The following is an 18,814-nucleotide window of genomic DNA, read 5'->3' on the forward strand; positions in this document are numbered from 1 at the left end:
ATAATTCACATTCATCCCTTTAAACCACATTGAAACTTCCAATATCTTGCTCGTGAGAAACTCTGCAGACCTGAAATGTAGTTACAGTGTTGAAAAAAAAAAAAAAAGAAAGCAACTTATTTTTTTGTTTTGTTTTGTTTTTCTTCCCAAAGAGTTTAAAGGGAGATACAGTACTTGTTGAATGATATAGACCAAGATGCTTGGTAATAAAGTGTGAACAGCATTTTAAGTGCTTAGAGATAGTAATATATATGCTCATCTTCAAAATCTAATTCCTCACGTCACACTGGAATCTGAAAAAAGTGGCACCGTGGCACCCGAGTTGTCCATAGTCATGAACTATAAACAGTACTAGAGTTAAAAGACCAGATTTTGCAAACCCAATGCCGAGCGCTGCCGCGGCTCTCTGCAGGGCTGTTTGAGCGAAGTCAATGTGAGAACCTGATTGGTTTTCCTAACACTGCACAGAATCCAGAGTGGGCAGTCCGCTCCCCTGCAGCGCCCCCCGCCCCCACCCCTGCCACCCCACCCCCCACCGCCGCTCGGAGCGCCGAGCTGCCCTGCCTACCGCGACACCCGGGCGACATCACTGCACTTAGTAAAGCAGAAACGAAATCCCACGTGTGGCAGTTGCTCTAAAAAAATATCAGTGCAGTCAGGCCCCATAGGGGGAAATATTATCTCTATAGGATTAAAAGTTGCTTTTATTGTAAAATAAGTTGGGGGGAGGAAAAGGGTCTTTTACATGGTTGGCTTTCCGTCTGCTGTTGGATGCCTCTCTAGCAGGCCCTGCGCCTGGGTTCCTGATGTCTGCACGTGAGAACCTCACCAGGCCCGTGCGGAGGGCGAGAGAGAGGGAGAGACAGAGGGAGGCGGGGGGAGGAGACACCCCCACCCCTGCCCTGCACCTGCAAACCCCAAGTGCACGCCCGCATGCCCCCCTAGGCAGCTCCCTGCCCGCAGAACGGCCGAGGCTTCGGTGCAGCTGGAAAGGGCAGGTGCTCTGAAGCCACATTCCTTTCTCCCAGGACGCACTGCCCCACCTCCCCGCCACCCCCCCCCCCCCCCCCCCCCCCCCCCCCCCCCCCCCCACCTGCCACTGTCACTCCTGGAAAAGCATATGCCCCGGTCTCCTGCTGCAACACCAGCTGTAACTCTAATGACAAGGTTATAACAGAAACCTAAGGAGGGTAACATGTAAATACTGTGTTATTTAGCCTACAGTACAGTAATCTGGATACAAATGAGAAGGGAGAGCCGAATTTCCTTTCCCCACGCTGCCTCTACTTGCCTACGTTAGACCGGCCTTCGATGCAAATCTTAACCTCCTGAGGGATTAGAGAAGGTTTGGGAAGAGTCAAAGGTGGCTCGTCTTCCGACTTCTCCAGCTTGCGGGTCTCGGGTGCCGACCACCTCCTCTTCCTCGTGGCCGCCGGCTTGCTGGGTTCTATTTTGGTGAGCAAGGGCGCTGCAGGCAATGCAACTTTGTCTGGAAACTTGAGTTCGCCGTTCTCGGACAGCATCGGGGCACTTCCCTGGTTGATGCCATTCTCCTGCTCGGCGTACCTGTGTCTGCTGGCCGCGAGGCCGTCGGTCTTTGAACGCTTCAGCAGGACGCTGGCCGGATCCACGGGCGGGCCCTTTTTAACAGAGCCGTTCTTCAGGTTCTTGAGGGTCAGCGAGATGCAGACATCCCCAACCGAGAGTTTGGAACACGGCAGATCAAAGAGCTGGCTGGTTCTCTCTGGACAGCAGGATGACCAGCCCTGTCCAAACACAAAAAAAGGGTACTCTACCAACACCTCCACGCTGACCTGCGGAGACAGTGGGAGACAGAGAGGGCAAAGGGGAAGGAAACAGATGAAGACGTTTTAGTATTTATTTCATACACACCCACGTGTACATAAGCCAAAGGGGGAGGGGATAAGACGGTCCACAAAGGTCATCCGCCAACGCGCACAAATGAGGCTCATCTGCTGTACCTGTACTCACCATAGATAGGTGGTGGGTAGAAGGCAGTAAGAGAAAAAAAGGCCATTTAGTGTTCGCAGTATCATTTTACTGAGTATCAGCTCTATAGCTGGCCTCCTTGAAAACAAATGGGTTGCAATGATGAACAGGGGCTCGGTGTTCAGCGCCGGCCGAGCGAGGCTCTGCGGGGAAACTGGAGCACAAGATAGAGTCTTGCGCTTTATCGGCTCACTGGACAAAAGCGATTCTCACGTAGGACAGAGCTAATCAGGAATCAGAATGAGACTGGATGCAACCTCCACCAGGCACCACTCACCCATTTATATCCACATATTCCCTAAAAGGGGCCTGGTATACAGCTGAAGCTTAATAAATATTTATCGGGTAAATGAGTGTGTACTCAGGAACCCAGGAGAGCAGAGCCGGTGAAGGCTGCAGTAAACAGGGACGGCTTCCCCGTTTTCCTGGGACCCTGAGAGCTGGGCAGCATTTGGAGAGGCGTGGACGGTGTTGGGGAGAGGGTAAACTGGACACAGAGAGCTCAAGTACTTGGCCCGCCCAAGGTCAAGCTCCGGGTACTCAAATCAGTCTGTGCATTGGTTTGAAAACCAGTATCAAAAGCCGGGAGAGCTCACTATCCTCTCCATAGCTGCTGTTTTCTCTGCCACCATGTGCCATGCATGCACGGCGCTCAGCAAATAAACTGAAAAGTCCTGGTCCCAGAGGGGAGCACAGGCAAGCAGGCAGAAGGAGTACATGAACATAAGAGCCAATCAATGTGGCGAGTGGGGCTGTGACACTTTACTACAACATGAAGTTGTTGGAGGGCAGAGGAAAGGCATAGACTGGTTTGAAGAAGAGGTGATTAAGGAAGTCTTCCTGGATGAGGATACACTGTGCTGAGTTATAACAAAGAATCAGGGCGGAGTCCAGGTGTGGATGCAAGAAGGCATTCCTAGAAGTAGAGAGCGTGAACAAAGGCAAGGAGATAGGCTAGTGTGCGTAGGGATGTGCAAACTGTCCAGTGAGTCTTATTGTTACCATTAAATTACGCCAAAATGCACTTGAGGTTCTAAAAGTTTAATTCTCCAAGAAATTTATTTTCTTCAACTTTACGCTACATAAAAAAAAAAAAAAAACCCAAGGAAGTCATTTTAAAGAGGCAATTTTCAATGGCTTTTCTAGAAGTAGTGGAATAAGCCATTCGGACCAGTCTTCTTGCTGAGGACAACCAAATACTCTGAGCAAAAACCAAATAGACAAAAACTAAGGGTGGAATGTAAAAAATTATTTCTTACGGCACCAGACAGAAAATAAGGTAGTGAAAACTCACCGGGGACGGTTCAGGAAAAGGGTGACGGTCTAGAGATTTAAGCCTAGTATTTCGGGCTATTTTCGCCTGAGGGCATTTGCAGATTCCAAACTGGAACAGTTTTAAAACCAAGTGGACTTCTGGTAATCTCAAGAGCATGGTGGGGGGTGGGGGCGGAAGGGAAAGAAATTCAGGGTACCCTTCTGGTATATCGGGGGAAGGTGCTCTCTGGCGAGCTCCACTTTTTTGGACTGTGACCCCAAAGTGCTCTACTCTAGAAGTAAGGAGCCAGAAGCAGACAGGCCTTCTCAAGTTCTGAAGGTCAGATTCTAATCATCTTAGTCCCGAAAATCGGGGTAAAGTCGTGGATTATTTCCGAATAAAATAATTATTTGACATTATTTTCAAATAAAAGACATTCAATAAAAAAGAGGGATGAGGTCCACAAATAGACCAGAGGACATGATTAAAAACCCAGTAGAAACAACAGATAATAGAAGCAGGCCCTCAGGGGCTTCTGATATATCAGATACACAGACATTAAAATGACCTAGACTCAGGTCATGATCTCGCCATTTGTGAGTTTGAGCCCCACACTGGGCTCTGTAGTAATAGTGCAGGGACTGCTTAGGATTCTGTCTCCTTCTCTCTCCACTTACTCCCCTCAAATATAAATAAATAAGCATTTTTTAAAAAGACTTATTAAAGGGGGGAGGGTCCTGGGTGGCTCAGTCAGTGTCATGATCTCATAGGTTCGTGAGAATGAGCCCTGCATCAGGTTCTGCACTGACAGCATGAAGCCTGCTTGGGATTCTCTCTCTCTGCTCCTCTCCTGCTCACAGGCACTCTTCTCTCTCTCACTCAAAAAATAAACTTTAAAAAATATTTTTAAAAATAAAAACAATAGTGGCGCCTGGGTGGCTCAGTCGGTTAAGTGTCTGACTGTCTCAGGTCATGATCTCATGGTTTATGAGTTCGAGCCCTGCATCAGGCTCTGTGTAGATAGCTTGGAGCCTGGAACCTGCTTCGGATTCTGTGTCTCCCCTCCTCTCTGCCCTTCCCACGCTCATGCTTTGTCCCTTTCTGTCTCTCAATAATAAATAAATGTTACAAAAAATTAAGAAAAATAAATGAAAAAATAAAATGGCCTAAGTTTACAATATTTAAGGAGATTAAAGACAAGCTTGAGGATTTTGGTAGAGAACTAGAATCTATGTTCCAAAGACCCATGGAAATTCTAGAAATGAAGAAACGTATATTCACTAAAATTAAAAAAATGCAATGGATTTTCCAACAGAATAAATGTGGTTGATGACAGAACTAACGAACTGGATTCCTTAATTCAGGCTTCGGAAGAAACTGTACAGGACGAAACACAGACAAAAGGTTCGCTAACGCAGAAGACGTGTGAGAGACATAGAAGGCACACTGAGAAGATATAACAGACACATACATTGAATCCTCCCAGGAGGAGAGGGAGATCACAGGGCAGAAGTAACATTTGTGAGGGGATACTAGCTAAAAATTTTCCAAAACTTGGTATGAGACAATAATCCACATAACCCCTAAACAGGAAAAATAAAAAGATTTCCACCTAGGCAGGGCGGAATTTAACTGCTGTAAACCAAAGACAGGAAAATAAATCCTAAAAGCCTCTAGAACAAAATATATATTACCTCCAAATGGGCAACAATTACATTCACACTTGACTTCTCATTGAAAATAATGAGACTATCTTGTTCTATTTTATTTTTAAAAGCATTATTTTAATGTTTATTTATTTTTGAGAGAGGGAGAGAAAGAGAGAGAGAGAGAAGAGGGGAGGGGCAGAGAGAGAGGGAGACACAGAATCTGAAACAGGCTCCAGGCTCTGAGCTGTCAGCACAAAGTCAACACGGGGCTGAAACTCACAGACTGTGAGATCATGACCTGAGCTGACGCTGGACACTCAATTGACGTGGGGCTCGAAGTTACCAATCGTGAGATTGTGATCTGAGCTGAAGTCTGATGCTCAACCGACTGAGCCACCCAGGCGCCCCAAGGGACTATTTTAGGTATCACATTCCTTCTTATCTGTGTCAAAACTCACATTCAGGGGCACCTGGGTGGCTTAGTTGGTTAAGCGTCCGACGTTCGCTTAGGTCATGATCTCGCGGTTGTGGGTTCGAGCCCCGCGTCGGGCTCTGTGCTGACTGCCAGCTCAGAGCCTGGAGCCTGTTTCAGTCTGTGACTCCCTCTCTCTCTGACCCTCCCCTGCTCACGCTGTCTCTCTCTCTCTCCTAGAAAGAAATAAAAATATTAAAAAAACAAAACAAACTCACATTCAACCATGATTCTGAGTTGCAAAAGAGAATTTGTTTTTCCTACTGTCTAAGTCTTTGTCACGAGCTAAGCAAGCCCAACAGCAAGGCAAAGATCACAAGTGAGGACCTTTGGATGTGTGTCCGTGGTCAAGCGGAGATCAGAGAAGCCCAACTGAAAGAACTTGGCAGTGACAGTGACACTTCGGGACTCAACAGACGTTCTTTCTAACATGGCTATTTTGAAGACTGTGATTCTGACGATGGAAGAAGGAAGAGGACTGGCAGTGGGAGGAATCAGATGTAAAATTCCTTCAATGAAAATGTACGGACTTAAAAAAATGGAACCATTTTGTTCAGAAGACAATGGAATATCCTTAGAGCATTAAAGAAAAAGAATTGGCAACCAAGCGCTCTATATTGAGCAAAAGGATCCCTCAGGAATGAAGGCAAAATAAAGACATTTTTCAGGTGAATAGTAATTAAGAGAATTCACCACCGGAGATCTGCACTACAGAAAATATTACAGAGTATTCTTTAGGTGGAGGAAAAAATCAGTCTAGGTGGAAATTTGTTCATGCAGGGAGGAATGAAGAACAAGGAAAATGACAGATGGGGGTAAATCAAAATAATATTGACTACATATAATAATATTAAAGACGTTCTGTTGAATTTTATATACAGGCACACATACACAAACACATAAGTAATTAAAATAGCACTCAAACCTAAGGATGCCCGGGTGGCTCAGCTGGTTAAGCATCTGACTCTTGATTTTGGCTCAGGTCATGAGCTCATGGTTTGTGAGTTCGAGCCCCGTGTCAGGTTCTGTGCTGACAGTGCAGAGCCTGCTTGGGATTCTCTCTTTCTCGCTCTCAAAGTAAATAAACTTAAAAAAATAATCAAATACCCCCAAACCCCAAAAGTAGTAAATTTCCATGTAATTTATACGGATTGTGGCCTTCTATTTTATCTGCTTCATCTTTTTTGATAACTATGATTTTTTAAATTTTTTTAGTTTATTTCTGAGAGAGAGAGAGAGAGACAGCATGAACAGAGGAGGGCCAGAGAGAGAGGGAGATACAGAATCCGAAGCAGGCTCCAGGCTGTGAGCTAGCTGTCAGCACAGAGCCCGACGCGGGGCTCGAACCCACGAACCGTGAGATCATGACCTGAGCTGAAGTTGGATGCTTAACCAACTGAGCCACCCAGGCGCCCCTTGATAACTATGATTGATTTAGTTCTACACACACTTCTTAAATGATATACTTTATCTGCTCTATAAAAGGCACAGTATTTATAGAGGGAACAACAGGAATGAATTTATATGCAAGTTGGTTACTATAGTGTGTGTGTGAGCATGAGCCCATAAAAACGTGCATATTATCTGGGGGGAAGACTTCATTGTTCTGGGCTATTTTAATAATGTAAGGAGAGCTCAAAACTTTTGAACGTCTGCTATCTGTCAACCATTTAGGTACAAACTTCACAAAAAATACTTTGTTTATTCTCACAACAAACTAGTGAAAAAGGTACTACTGTTCCAATTCGACACATAAGGAACTATCGTCTCTGACAGATTACATCCCTTGCCTAACATCCTCACTATAAGATACACAGAATAGTGATTTAATCCCAGTTGCTGGACCCAAACGCATTGTCTTTCCCTATGCTCCTGATCCCTGCCTCTGTGAACAAAGATATTATAATACCATTAAAAGAGAGGAATTTAACATTCCCACTACCCCCAACAGTGCTAAATGTCACTTGAAATAAAGAAGATCCAATGGCATAAGCTCATGGATTTATTTCATGGCTCAGAAAACTGTGAAGTAGGGGCGCCTGGGTGGCTCAGTCAGTTAAGCGTCCGACTTCGGCTCAGGTCATGATCTCACGGTGCGTGGGTTTGAGCCCCGCGTTGGGCTCTGTGCTGACTGCCAGCTCAGAGCCTGGAGCCTGTTTCAGATCTGTGTCTCTCTCTCTCTCTCTCTGACCCTCCCCTGCTCACGCTGCCTCTCTCTCTCTCTCAGAAATAAATAAAAAAAAATTACAAAATTAAAAACCCCCACAAAAACTGTGAAGTAGTGTCTGCTTTGTATCTACTCATACAATTCTAGTCTCCCTACATACGTGGGTGGTGTGGCTGATATTCAATTACAGAACTGCATTATACCACACACACCTGTATATTTGCATATATGTATGTACAAACATATCTACAAGTTACATTACAAGATCAGGATGCCCAATGGGTTCCAAGTGGGAAGGACCAACTTGGAGCAAACTCCATAAATCCCAACCCAAGCCTCTTAGAGCATTAACATCATAGGCTGAGCAGAAAGGACAAATCGTGCTTTAAGTGGTGAGAATTCTTTAAAAAAATTCTTTTAACATGGGGCACTTGGGTGGCTCAGTTGGTTAACTGTCCGACTTTGGCTTAGGTCATGATCTCATGGTTCGTGAGTTTGAGCCCCAACTGAGCCTGGAGCCTGCTTTGGATTCTGTATATCCCTCTCTCTCTGCCCTTCCCCAACTTGTGCTCTATCTCTGCTTCTTAAAAATAAATAAATGTTAAAAAAAAATTTAACATTTATTTTTGAGAGACAGAGTGCTAGCAGGGGAGGGGCAGAGAGAGAGGGAGACACAGAATCGGAAGCAGGCTCCAGGCTCTGAGCTGTCAGCACAGAGCCCGACTTGGTGCTTGAGCCCACAAACCTTGAGCTCACGGCCTAAGCCAAAGTTGGACACGTAACTGACTGAGCCTCCCAGGCCCCCTCAAGTGGGGATTCCTTAGCTGCAACTGAAAGTCACAGAAACAAAGTGCTCAAGTGTAAATACCTCCTAAGAATCTATCTGCTTATCTCTGCCTGAATACCAGTTGGAGGTAATGTGATGTTCCTCATACCATAAACTGTTTTTAGAAACACTCTGGCCTCTCTTTTGGCTTTGCCTTTTCCTAAATGATCCCTTCTACTGGGTAGAGTCTGTCTCCTTGCTGACAGACAGCCCAGTGCCTACTAATGGACAGGTTCCTGGTGTGGGAGCCACATTCTAGAAATCCCCAGAGCAGCCAATAATAGTTCATATTCTGAACATAATAACATTTACTGTCTACTCGTAAACAAATCTCACTGCAAACATCCACACGTTACCAAGTATCTGTCGACTAATTTTTTAAATACAATTTATTGTCGAATTCGTTTCCGTACAACACCCAGTGCAGATCCCAACAAGTGCCCTCCTCCATGCCCATCACCCACTTTCCCCTTACCCCCACGCCTCATCAACTCTCAGTTTGTCCTCTGTGTTTAAGAATCTCTTATGGATTGCCTCTCTCTCTCCCTGTAACTTTTTTCCCTCTTTCCCTTCCCCATGGTCTTCTGTGTCGACTAATTTTTAAGAAGAACTTGTCTTTGAGGACTTTATAAGAGGCAACAGTACTGGTAATTCCAATAGCTATGACGCAGATCCATATGCTTCCCATTATATGCACCATCATGTTTTGGGGCATTTTGAAAGCCCTTCATTACTTTCATCTCAAAACTTCAAAGACCAGTCTTAGAATGAAATGTTACTGCAACATGGTCTATAACTTGAACGGCCTACCTGAAAACTCATGTAAGAAAAGTGACGAGGAGAGAGAATATTTGAGATATGGACTAAAAAGAGCTCATGATAATAAAATATATTTCTAACTGGATAGCTTTGGGAAAATCTTCTCTACCATTTCAAAGCCTTGCTCTTCTTGATCCCCTCCTCCTCAATTCTGGCTTTGGCCCCTCCCAGAGAAACCCCGCTATCCTGGGAAAAGATGTGACTTTGCCCATCTTCAGCTGGGTCTGTGCAAATTGCGAGCAAAAGACTGTTCGATAATCTGATCATTGTAAGCAGTGGACCGGATAGTTTAGGCCAAACGTTGTTTTTGTCCTTACTAATTACTTATCCTCGCTGATACTTATCCTCACTAATATTATTCTCCTCCCTAATTCTGTAGACTGAATTATCTAGGTAATAATGTATTTTTTTTTTGCCTGCATATATGTGACCTAAAATAAGTGATTTTTTTCCTCTTTCTCTGGTAAAAGTCAAACTCTTGTTGCATATACCTCCAGTAAGCACACTAAAGTATTCATAACAAATCTATTCTTGTTTCATAATTAGGTTTGTCAGAAGGACGTAAACATTCTTAAAGGTTAGCTGATCATTAACAGTTACTGAAGAAATCACAGCAAAGGATTTTTTCCATGAGACGATACATGGGAAGGTCTATCTGCTTCATCTGCCCTTGATGAAGAGCATTATCTACCTCAAAACACGCCACCATTGCCAACAGGTACTGCTTTCGACATGAAACAAAGACGGGGTGATTCTGTCACAGGATATTACTTTAAACCAGACCGATGAATATGTGAAGTGCTTGAATTAGAGACCCAGGTGGGTCTTCCCTATAGCACCAAGAGCTTCAAAATATTACCGATCAAGTATTCACACTCCAGAGTTTGCAATCAGCTTTGATCCATAACCCAGAGCACCTGCTAAGTGTTAAGGACTGGACAGCAGTACCTGTAGTTGAACATTCAGTTCTTGCCTTCTGTGGGGAGGCGAGATGTGCAAATAAACAAGTAACTTCACGAGGGCGTAGCTGGATAATGGCCACCATGTTAGCTGATGGCGTCCACTGGGGTGGCTACTGGCAACTCAAACTTTACGTGTCCAAGATAGATCTCCTGATATGCTCCTGCCCACTAGCGACCGCTCTGTTCTAACCCTCACCCCCCGTGAATGGCCTTCCCATTCTTCCAGGGGTTCAAGTCAAGGGCCTGGGAGTCAGCATTTGCCAGGCTCTTTGGCACACGGCACACCTCCAAATTACAAGCAAATGCTGTCGGTCCCCTCTTCCAAATATATGCAGGTTGAGACCATTTCTTACTGCCTTCACCACCACTGCCTTGGCCAAGGCAGCTCCTCACTGGAAGAAAAAGTTGCCATCATGAGCCCAGTGCGGCCTGCATGTCACCCTGCCCCCAATCACTGCACTGCAGTGACATCTGTCTCCTTGTCGATCCTTTAACTCCAAAAGACACTTGAGCCTCTGGGCCTGGGCATCTGTGTTCCCTCCATGTGGAGTCCTTTCTGCCCTGTGTACCGCTGTCTTCCATTCCCCTTTTCAGAGACAGCTTCACTGACCACCCTATTTAAAGAAATGACCTTCCATCCCTAGTATCCATACCCTCTCTGGGCGGCTTTATTTTTTTCCCTATCACTTCTTATCTTTTGGGGCGTTGTTTTAAAAATTTGCACATGGGGCACCTGGGCGGCTCAGTCGGTTGAGCGTCCGGACTTTGGCTCAGGTCATGATCTCGCGGTTTGTGGGTTCGAGCCCCGCGTTGGGCTCTGTGCTGACGGCTCAGAGCCTGGAGCCTGCTTCAGATTCTGTGTCTCCCCCCACACCCCTCTTCTTCCCTACTAATGCGCGCGCTCTCTCTCTCTCTCAAAAATAAACACTAAAAAATGTTAAAAAAGAATAAAAATTTGCTTACATATTTGTTTGCCCGTTTTACTGATTCCTCCAGGCTCCCTCAAGACCATATACTCTGGGAGGCCTGAGACGTTGCCTGTTTTGCTCAACTGTTCGATCACCAGAGTGTAGGATACTTTCCAGCCTGTTCAGTCCCCGCCGCTGCTTCCTGTATGTAAAAACACTGCAATGCCACCATCGACCAACAGAGGTCAATGTTGAGACACTGGAAGGCTCTGCCTGACCTTGCTTGCTTTCACCAGCTGGGACTAAATTGGACGCACGTCCTCCCCTGGGAGAGGAGCAGAGCTTTCCCTGGGTCTGGCTCACCCCTGAACAGGCGGCTTTCTGGGCTGAGCGATAGCTGCCTTAACTCATCATTCCCCGGTCAGGCTGCTCATGACTTCGCGGAATCGTACTTCAGCTACCTTCCCTCCACTCCTGAGTTCCCTTTTGCTCTTTCAGAGGTGCTAACGATCATTAATTCATGTTACGATCATGTCGGGCTTCAAACGGTCTCTGATTAAACCCCAGTGAAACTATATTCAGGAGGGCAGTGCCATATAAAACCAAAGCGTGTTATATAACTTCTGGCAGCTCCACACGGCCCATTTTTTTCAACCCATAAATACATTCTTTCCCAAGCACTCTGAGCAGTCTGCAGGATGGACTGTGAGCATGAATAGCTTTTGTCCTATGTCAGCTTGAGGCCCCTCTGCCTTTCATCTCTGGATGCCTTGTGGCCAGCACCCTCCTTTTTAGGGGTGAATCACCTCCCATCCTCTCCCACCCTTTCCTGCCCTCCTCTGCGTTAGCTTGCGGCTGCTTGGAGGAGAAATCCGCCCACCCCCTCCCTCTCTTCAGCCCTCTTAAACCAACCTCTAAAACAATCACCTAGAGTTTCTATTCGGGATGGGAGAGTCAAGACAGAGGCAACGCAGCCTCACTTCTGGGCTGATGACTGTTTATTCAGCATTACTTCCTGGTCTGGCTCATGATGGACTCTTTAAGATCATTTTTAGCTCCTCGGTGTGTATGTTACATAAAAATCCCTTTAACTATTTAGTCAACTACCAGTGCATCTAAACACTGTATGCATATCCACTTATGTATGCCGTTGGGTTGTCGATTTCAATCTTAGATTGGTGCTATGTCTATATACACACATATGTACATATCACCAAAAACAAGATATAAAGAAAACAAAACGTCTGTTGTTTAAATATGTCTCCCCTCTCCTCCACGAGAATTCTGTGTTTTCACAAATGCTAAGGGCATCTGTTTTACAAAACATTTTTGCTTGGCACTACCCCAAACTCCGCCGATATCCGGGATCAATGGGATCTCTCAGAAGCTGGGCTTCAGTGAAGGCGTCTTGCTTTGGGTGAAATTATTAAGTTGGGAATTGCCAACTCCGTCTGCAAGTGAAATGCTTGATCCCGTTTTACCAGCAGGAAAAAAAAAAGTCAATCTGCTTCCTTTGAAGGCCAGTGTGCATGACTATGTATATTCTCAACATCCAGAAAACTCAGAAAACCCTGCAGCAACGATCACGGGGATAAGTGAGAGACCCATTTATTTCGGTGTTTAAAAATCACTAATAAAAGCAGTCACAACTCTTTAGTCGAGTGGAGAATATCTGTGAGTGTTCTACTTAAACATTTTATCACGTTGAACACTAAACCTGACTCAGGCTTGTTCGGGAAACCCACACCCTCGCATGGAGATGCCCCCAAACACAAATCCCAAATGATACGCTGGGTTCTTCTCATACTCTGTAGCCTGACTCCCAGAGCCCCCACTGTGGCAGTGGGGGGCCCTTTAGGATCTGACCCAACAGGTGACTGGGGTGACAGATTCTATCTCACTTGCCCCCCTCCCCTGGGGTCTTAAAAGGTGTGCCCTAGGAAAACAGCATATTATTCAGTGCTAAAAAGAAATGCCCTATCAAAGCCCCTAAGAGACAGGGGGGAACCTTGAATGCATATTGCTAAGGGAGAGAAGCCAGTCTGAAAAGGCTACATACTGTGTGATTCCAGCTAGATGACATTCTGGAAAAGGCAGAACTACAAAGATGTGAAAAGATCAGTGGTTGTCAGGGCTCCGGGAGGGAGATGGGAAGGACGCAGAGGTGAAACACAGATTTTTAGGGCGTGCAAAGACTCTGAATAACACAAGAATTCCAAGGACATGACATGACGTATTTGACCAAACCGCAGAAAGCAGAGGGAGCCTTAACGAAAGCTCCTGACTTAGGTTAATAAAGTGGCTCATGCACTGTAACAAAAACCGTATAGAAGCGAGATTTTCCTAACGGGGAAACTAGGTGTCTGGGAATCCCTGTACTTTCTGCGCCATTTTTTCCCCGTTAAAGTAAAACGACTTTAAACAATAATGCCTAATTAATTACCAACCAGCTATAAGCAGCAACGGGAGTCTGCTTCATTCAATCATACAGGTAAGACCTGGTTGGGGATGCACCGAAATCACACACGGGCTGAAAGAGAGCATTTTTCCTTTTTAAAAAAATTTTTTTATTTTGAAGGGGACGCAGACATATAAATAAAATGTGGTTTGATGCCACTTCTCTGGTGGAGCCTTTCTGGCATTCACACCGAGAGGATTATCACCAACAACTAGACTCCGGATCCAGCTCCGGGCTATGGCACACAGGATGGTCACTGTGTATTTTTTCATACATTAGGATTCTTTCCCACCAAGCCCCACGTGTGAAATGTTGGCAAGTCGGTCTACAGACTTCTGTGTCGCTTGCATGAGGGCTCTGGTGAATTTTAGGCACCGGCTAATCCATTAGAGCACAATGCTGTCACTGATGAGTCACATAACATCGCCGTCAAATTAGAAACAGTGGAATGAAAGAAGAGCCATTGGCAGACGTGCAGCAAGGACATTATTGTAATATGCTATACGCGTGTGCACGTGCACATGCGTGTACACACACACGTGCACGCGCACCCCAGGACAGCTGCGAGAGGAAGATGGCAGTGGATGTTAAGCAACCACCACGGAGGTTAAGGGAGGCAGTCACCTCGAGAGGATCAGGGAAGTGAGAGACAGCCTGAACACGGTAAGGAGCTCGCCAGTTAGCAAAGACACAGTCCAAGAAAAGTGTCGCCCTGGAGCACTTTACACATAACATTTACTATGGGGTGCTTGGCGGGCTCAGGCTAGTAAGCGTCCGTCTGTCTTCAATTCTGGTTATGATCTTGCGGTTCGTGGGTTCGAGCCCCGTATCGGGCTCTGTGCTGAGAGCTCAGAGCCTGGAGCCTGCTTCGGATTCTGTGTCTCCCTCCCTCTCTGCCCCTCCCCTGCTCATGCTCTGTCTCTCAAAAATAAGTAGACATTAAAAAAATTAAAATAAAATTTACTACAATACCATCGAGGCAGTTTTGTGTCACTCTTTTTTTTTTTTTTTTAAATTTTTTTTAATGTTTTTTATTTATTTCTAGGAGAGAGAGAGAGACAGCGTGAGCAGGGGAGGGTCAGAGAGAGAGGGAGTCACAGACTGAAACAGGCTCCAGGCTCCGAGCTGGCAGTCAGCACAGAGCCCGACGCGGGGCTCGAACCCACGAACCGCGAGATCATGACCTAAGTGAAAGTCGGACGCTCAACCGACTAAGCCACCCAGGCGCCCCTTGTGTCACTCTTTAGCAAAGCTGAGCCTGGGGAGCACGAGACGGGGATGCAGAGGCTGCTCGCAGACAGAACACGCCTGACGGATGGAAGCCGAAACCTCCCTGGGCGGGGCTGTCCTGGGCAGGGGCTCCCCCAGCGGGCACCTGGCAGAGGAGAGGCACCTGAAACCTCCATTTCTGGGTCTCTTACGACTGTGGATGGCGGGGCCACCAGCGCAGCCCTCCAGTCCAGCTCACGCTCAGAAAAATACAGTTCATCTCTCTGCCTACTGGCTCGCAGGTCACTTAGGGTTCCCGGAGGGCTTGTGGAACGTGCTTAGGGAGTACGCCCCAGGAGGGTAAAACCGGCTTACTGCGCATGTTAGAGAACTTCATCCTTCTTTCTGGGCTTTTTCTAGACTGCATCACCTTTCATAAGCTCTTTTTATTTTATTAAATTCTTTTTAAACTTTTATTTATTTTTGAGAGACAGAAACAGAGCTCGAGTGGGAGGCAGAGAGGGAGACACAGAGTCCGAAGCAGCTCCAGGCTCTGAGCTGTCAGCACAGAGCCCGACTCAGGGCTCGAACTCCCAAATCGCAAGATCATGACCTGAGCCGAGGTCAGCTTAACTGACCGAGCCACCCAGGCCGCGCCCCATAAATTCTCTGTAGAGCATGATGCCTTTTATTTATTTTTCCAAAGCTACCTTTTCTCTTCTCAGGGCCAAAGCTGCAGAAGTTGAAGAAGGGAGGGACACGAACATAATCAAGGGCCCACTGGGTGTTACATCCTGTGCTGGTTCCTCTGAACACATTTTCCTTAATCCTTACAAGCACCCTAATTCTTCCCACGATGAAAGCCGACCGGAAGGCTGAGACACTATGCGCGACACAGTATCTGTGGGCTAACCTGTGCCCGTGTGTGCGGGGCCCCCGCGCTATGGAGGAGGGGAAGAGCCCTTCCGACTGCGTTTTCCTACCGGCTACCACGCTTCCCACTCAGAGGGTGCCCCGTTCTCCTCGTGAATTGCACTGGCTCACGCTAGTGCCGGTAGATCCCTCTGGACTTGCCACGTGCTTACACACTCCATCCTGCAGGAGATTTTAAGTGGATTGTTGTACGTGGGAGTGAGGCCCAAGGGAAGCGATTCTGTGGTCTACTGGGACTTTCACGCGGAGTCACTAAGCACGAGGGAAGCAGGGAGGCTCTCCCTTCTGGGTGCGACGTGCCAGCTGTCCTCCAGCCCGAGAGGAAGGACACGCAGTGTGTCCACCAAGGGCCAGAACACACCTGGGAGTCCCCGTGTCTTCTCCCACGGCAGTGGGGTGAGCACAGGTGCAGAGATGCTGCCTGGACAGAGAGCAGTGCCACCCTGGCTATGGCAATGCCATGGGGACCGGGACAAACAGGCAGCGGTGTTTTCTCCTACGCTGCCTCGTCCATAGCTTCAGCTGGAGACGACACATGGCGGGGGGCGGGGGGGGGTGTCTCTCTACAGTAATCATCAGTTCAGCTCCTTCAAATAATCTCCCAAAGGAAAAACCTCTCAGTTTCATTCGGGATGGCTTGGTTCCCGGGAGGTCTGGGTGCTGATTATGAGCCTGAGGTCAGCAAAGATTCCCTCCACGTCCCTGTTTGGTTTTTGGCTTGCTGAACCAAGGTGGGTAGTTTCTAGAAGCTCTGTGCTGCGAGGCGGAAAAGCAAAGGATTACAGAAGCGTTGTGGGCTCCTTGTCCGAGGAATCGTCTGCCTGTCCTGGGGAGGGAGGAAACTGCAACGTGTCTCGGAGGCGACCCGGCTGTGGCCCGCTGCGTCGGGAGGGGGGTGGCGGGGTCACGGTCGGTTTTCTGAGGTCAAGCATCCCTTCTGTGCGCAGGATTTAAGCCTGGAGTCATAAAGCCATCCGTCTGGGGTGTAGAAAGCCACCCCTCCTCCCACAACTTCCCCAATCAATTCTGTGATTTTTGCTAATGAAGTTAAAACAATTTGCACATTCCTACATCTCCCCGCGGGTGCAAGCGTTAGTGATTTCTAGCCAGTCAAGAAGACATGGGCTGATTCTCCAGGCCCGGGTGGGGGGCAGCAAACTCCTCAGCGCCACGCGGACGAGGGGGGAAAGTTCTGGGCCCTTGGGACGTAAATTAAATCCAGATATCGGTTCCCTGACTCCCTCCCTCCTCCCCCTTCTTGCTCTCTCTCTCTGATTCTCTCCAGTCACTAGTAGCAAACACAGCTGCTGGAGTATTTTAGCAGTGATGATGTCAGCCTGTTTCTGATAGGCTTCTGGGTAAAGCGACAAATCATTGGCTGTGCTGGGCGGGGGGGGGGGGGTGCCCTTGCACTTTTATTTTATAGCTCAAAAAGCAAGCCACCTTTTTGGCAGGCAACTCCCCCCGCCCTCCCCACCCCCCCCTCCCGCCCCAGGTCAGACCTGCTGCAAATACCCCACCTCCTCGTTTGCACCTTGGTCGTATGGTCGTATGCAGGCAAAGGGACCTGCGGTCTGGCTGCAGGGAGGAAATGAGACTCCCGGAGAAGCCGATTGATTACTCTATCATTCAAGCGTCCGGCGTGCGATGATTCGGGCAGGGAAAAGCCTCGGAGATGCTTCCTTGTCCAGAACTGCCAGGTCGATTCGAAAGCTCAAGAGGCCTGGGAAGCTCTTGGCCAGGAGGCTGCCGGGGCCTCGCGGCCGTAGCCGGGGCTGTTCTGTATTCTCAGGGTGAACGGGGTACAGGTAAGGAACCAGGCAGGATTCCCAAGTAACGCCGCTCCCTGTGCTGCTCCCCATTCGCAATAACGCTTTCAGGATGACAGGTGCCATGAAAAAGCACATTCAGGGCGCCTGGGCCGCTCAGTCGGTTAAGCGTCCGACTTCGGCTCAGGTCATGATCTCACGGTTCGTGGCTTCGAGCCCCGCATCGGGCTCTGTGCTGACGGCTCAGCGCCTGGATCCTGCTTCGGATTCTGTGTCTCCCTCCGTCTCTGCCCCTCCCCTGCTTGTGCTCTGTTTCTCTCTCTTTCAAAAATAAATAAAACCGAAAAATAAAACACATTCCCTTGCATTCCTGTTTATTTCCAAGCTTCACCTGGAGTCTGTTACGAGAGAATTCTGCCAAAGACAACTCCTTTTTTCCTTCTGGTGCCCACCTCCCACACGACACAGGCAGCTGGGAGTGAGCGGCAACCCCAGACGGGCAGGGAGTTCAAAATAACGATGCCACTTAAAAAAAAATCTGCTTTTCTCTCTCTCTTTTTTTAAATCTGAACTTGGACACATCTTTCTTGGACCTGAACTGAAGACAGTAAGCCTGTAGTGATGCTGTAACCATAAAAAAGAAACCTTTGGGGGCTAAAAGCTCTTGGCAATGCAGGCCCCCTGACACTGTGCAAGACCTGATATCTGGTCACTCACATGCACTTCTGGAAAACACTGGAAAATTCCACCTTCCCTGAAAACCTAAAAGTCTGCCCCAAACAATTTAAACCATTAACTAGTTTGTCTTTTTGTTTTTTTGGAATGCCCCAAATATCAGCTATGCCCATGACCATTTGCAATTCAAACCTGAGGGAGGTGCCGTCACCTTTGGGGTTCTTCAAAGTCCTCAATGGAAACGTTTCCAGGAGATCTGGGCTCAACAGGCCGAGCAAACTCCCAGCCTGGGGGCCACACCTGGTGGACTCTAAGCTACTTAGACAGCGAAGGTGCTGCTTTATATCAAAGGGCCACGGAATAAAGGTGTTCAAGTGATTTAATAGACTGTAAAGAAAGCACTGAAGGAGCCCACAGAAACTAAGAGAGTCCATAATACTTCCTCACCGTAATAGCATTTTACCGCTGGCGGTTCTTATTTAATAGGAGCCCAGGAGATCACCTGGGATTCTTGGACTGTGTTAACCCGGCCTTTTATGTCCCACATTCTTAATGCTTATATCTCGGAGCCCTGTGGTCTCTACTGGGGATGCCCCTCCAGGGTTGGCTAACTCCTTGCAGGGGAGAGATCTTCACACCCACACCCCCAACCACCTCCTCTGCTGGGCTTTTCTCCCGGGGCCCCTATCCACCCGCCCTCGT

The 18,814-nt window shown here is 47.5% G+C and overlaps 1 protein-coding gene across 1 annotated transcript in view; it reads right to left on the reverse strand.

Moving 5' to 3' along the window:
* Positions 1-1,101: 1,101 nt before the first annotated feature.
* Positions 1,102-18,814, reverse strand: part of ATXN1 (ataxin 1) — a 194,347-nt gene continuing 176,634 nt past the window's right edge. Inside the window, exon 4 of the mRNA XM_039251494.1 lies at positions 1,102-1,814. Within this exon, the coding sequence (XP_039107425.1) occupies positions 1,284-1,814 (531 nt within the window). The 3' untranslated portion in view covers positions 1,102-1,283. The remainder of the gene's footprint in view (positions 1,815-18,814) is intronic.

Source organism: Hyaena hyaena, unplaced genomic scaffold, assembly GCF_003009895.1.
Source record: "Hyaena hyaena isolate Hyena2069 unplaced genomic scaffold, ASM300989v1 scaffold_389, whole genome shotgun sequence".
In the NCBI taxonomy this organism is placed as follows: domain Eukaryota; kingdom Metazoa; phylum Chordata; class Mammalia; order Carnivora; family Hyaenidae; genus Hyaena; species Hyaena hyaena.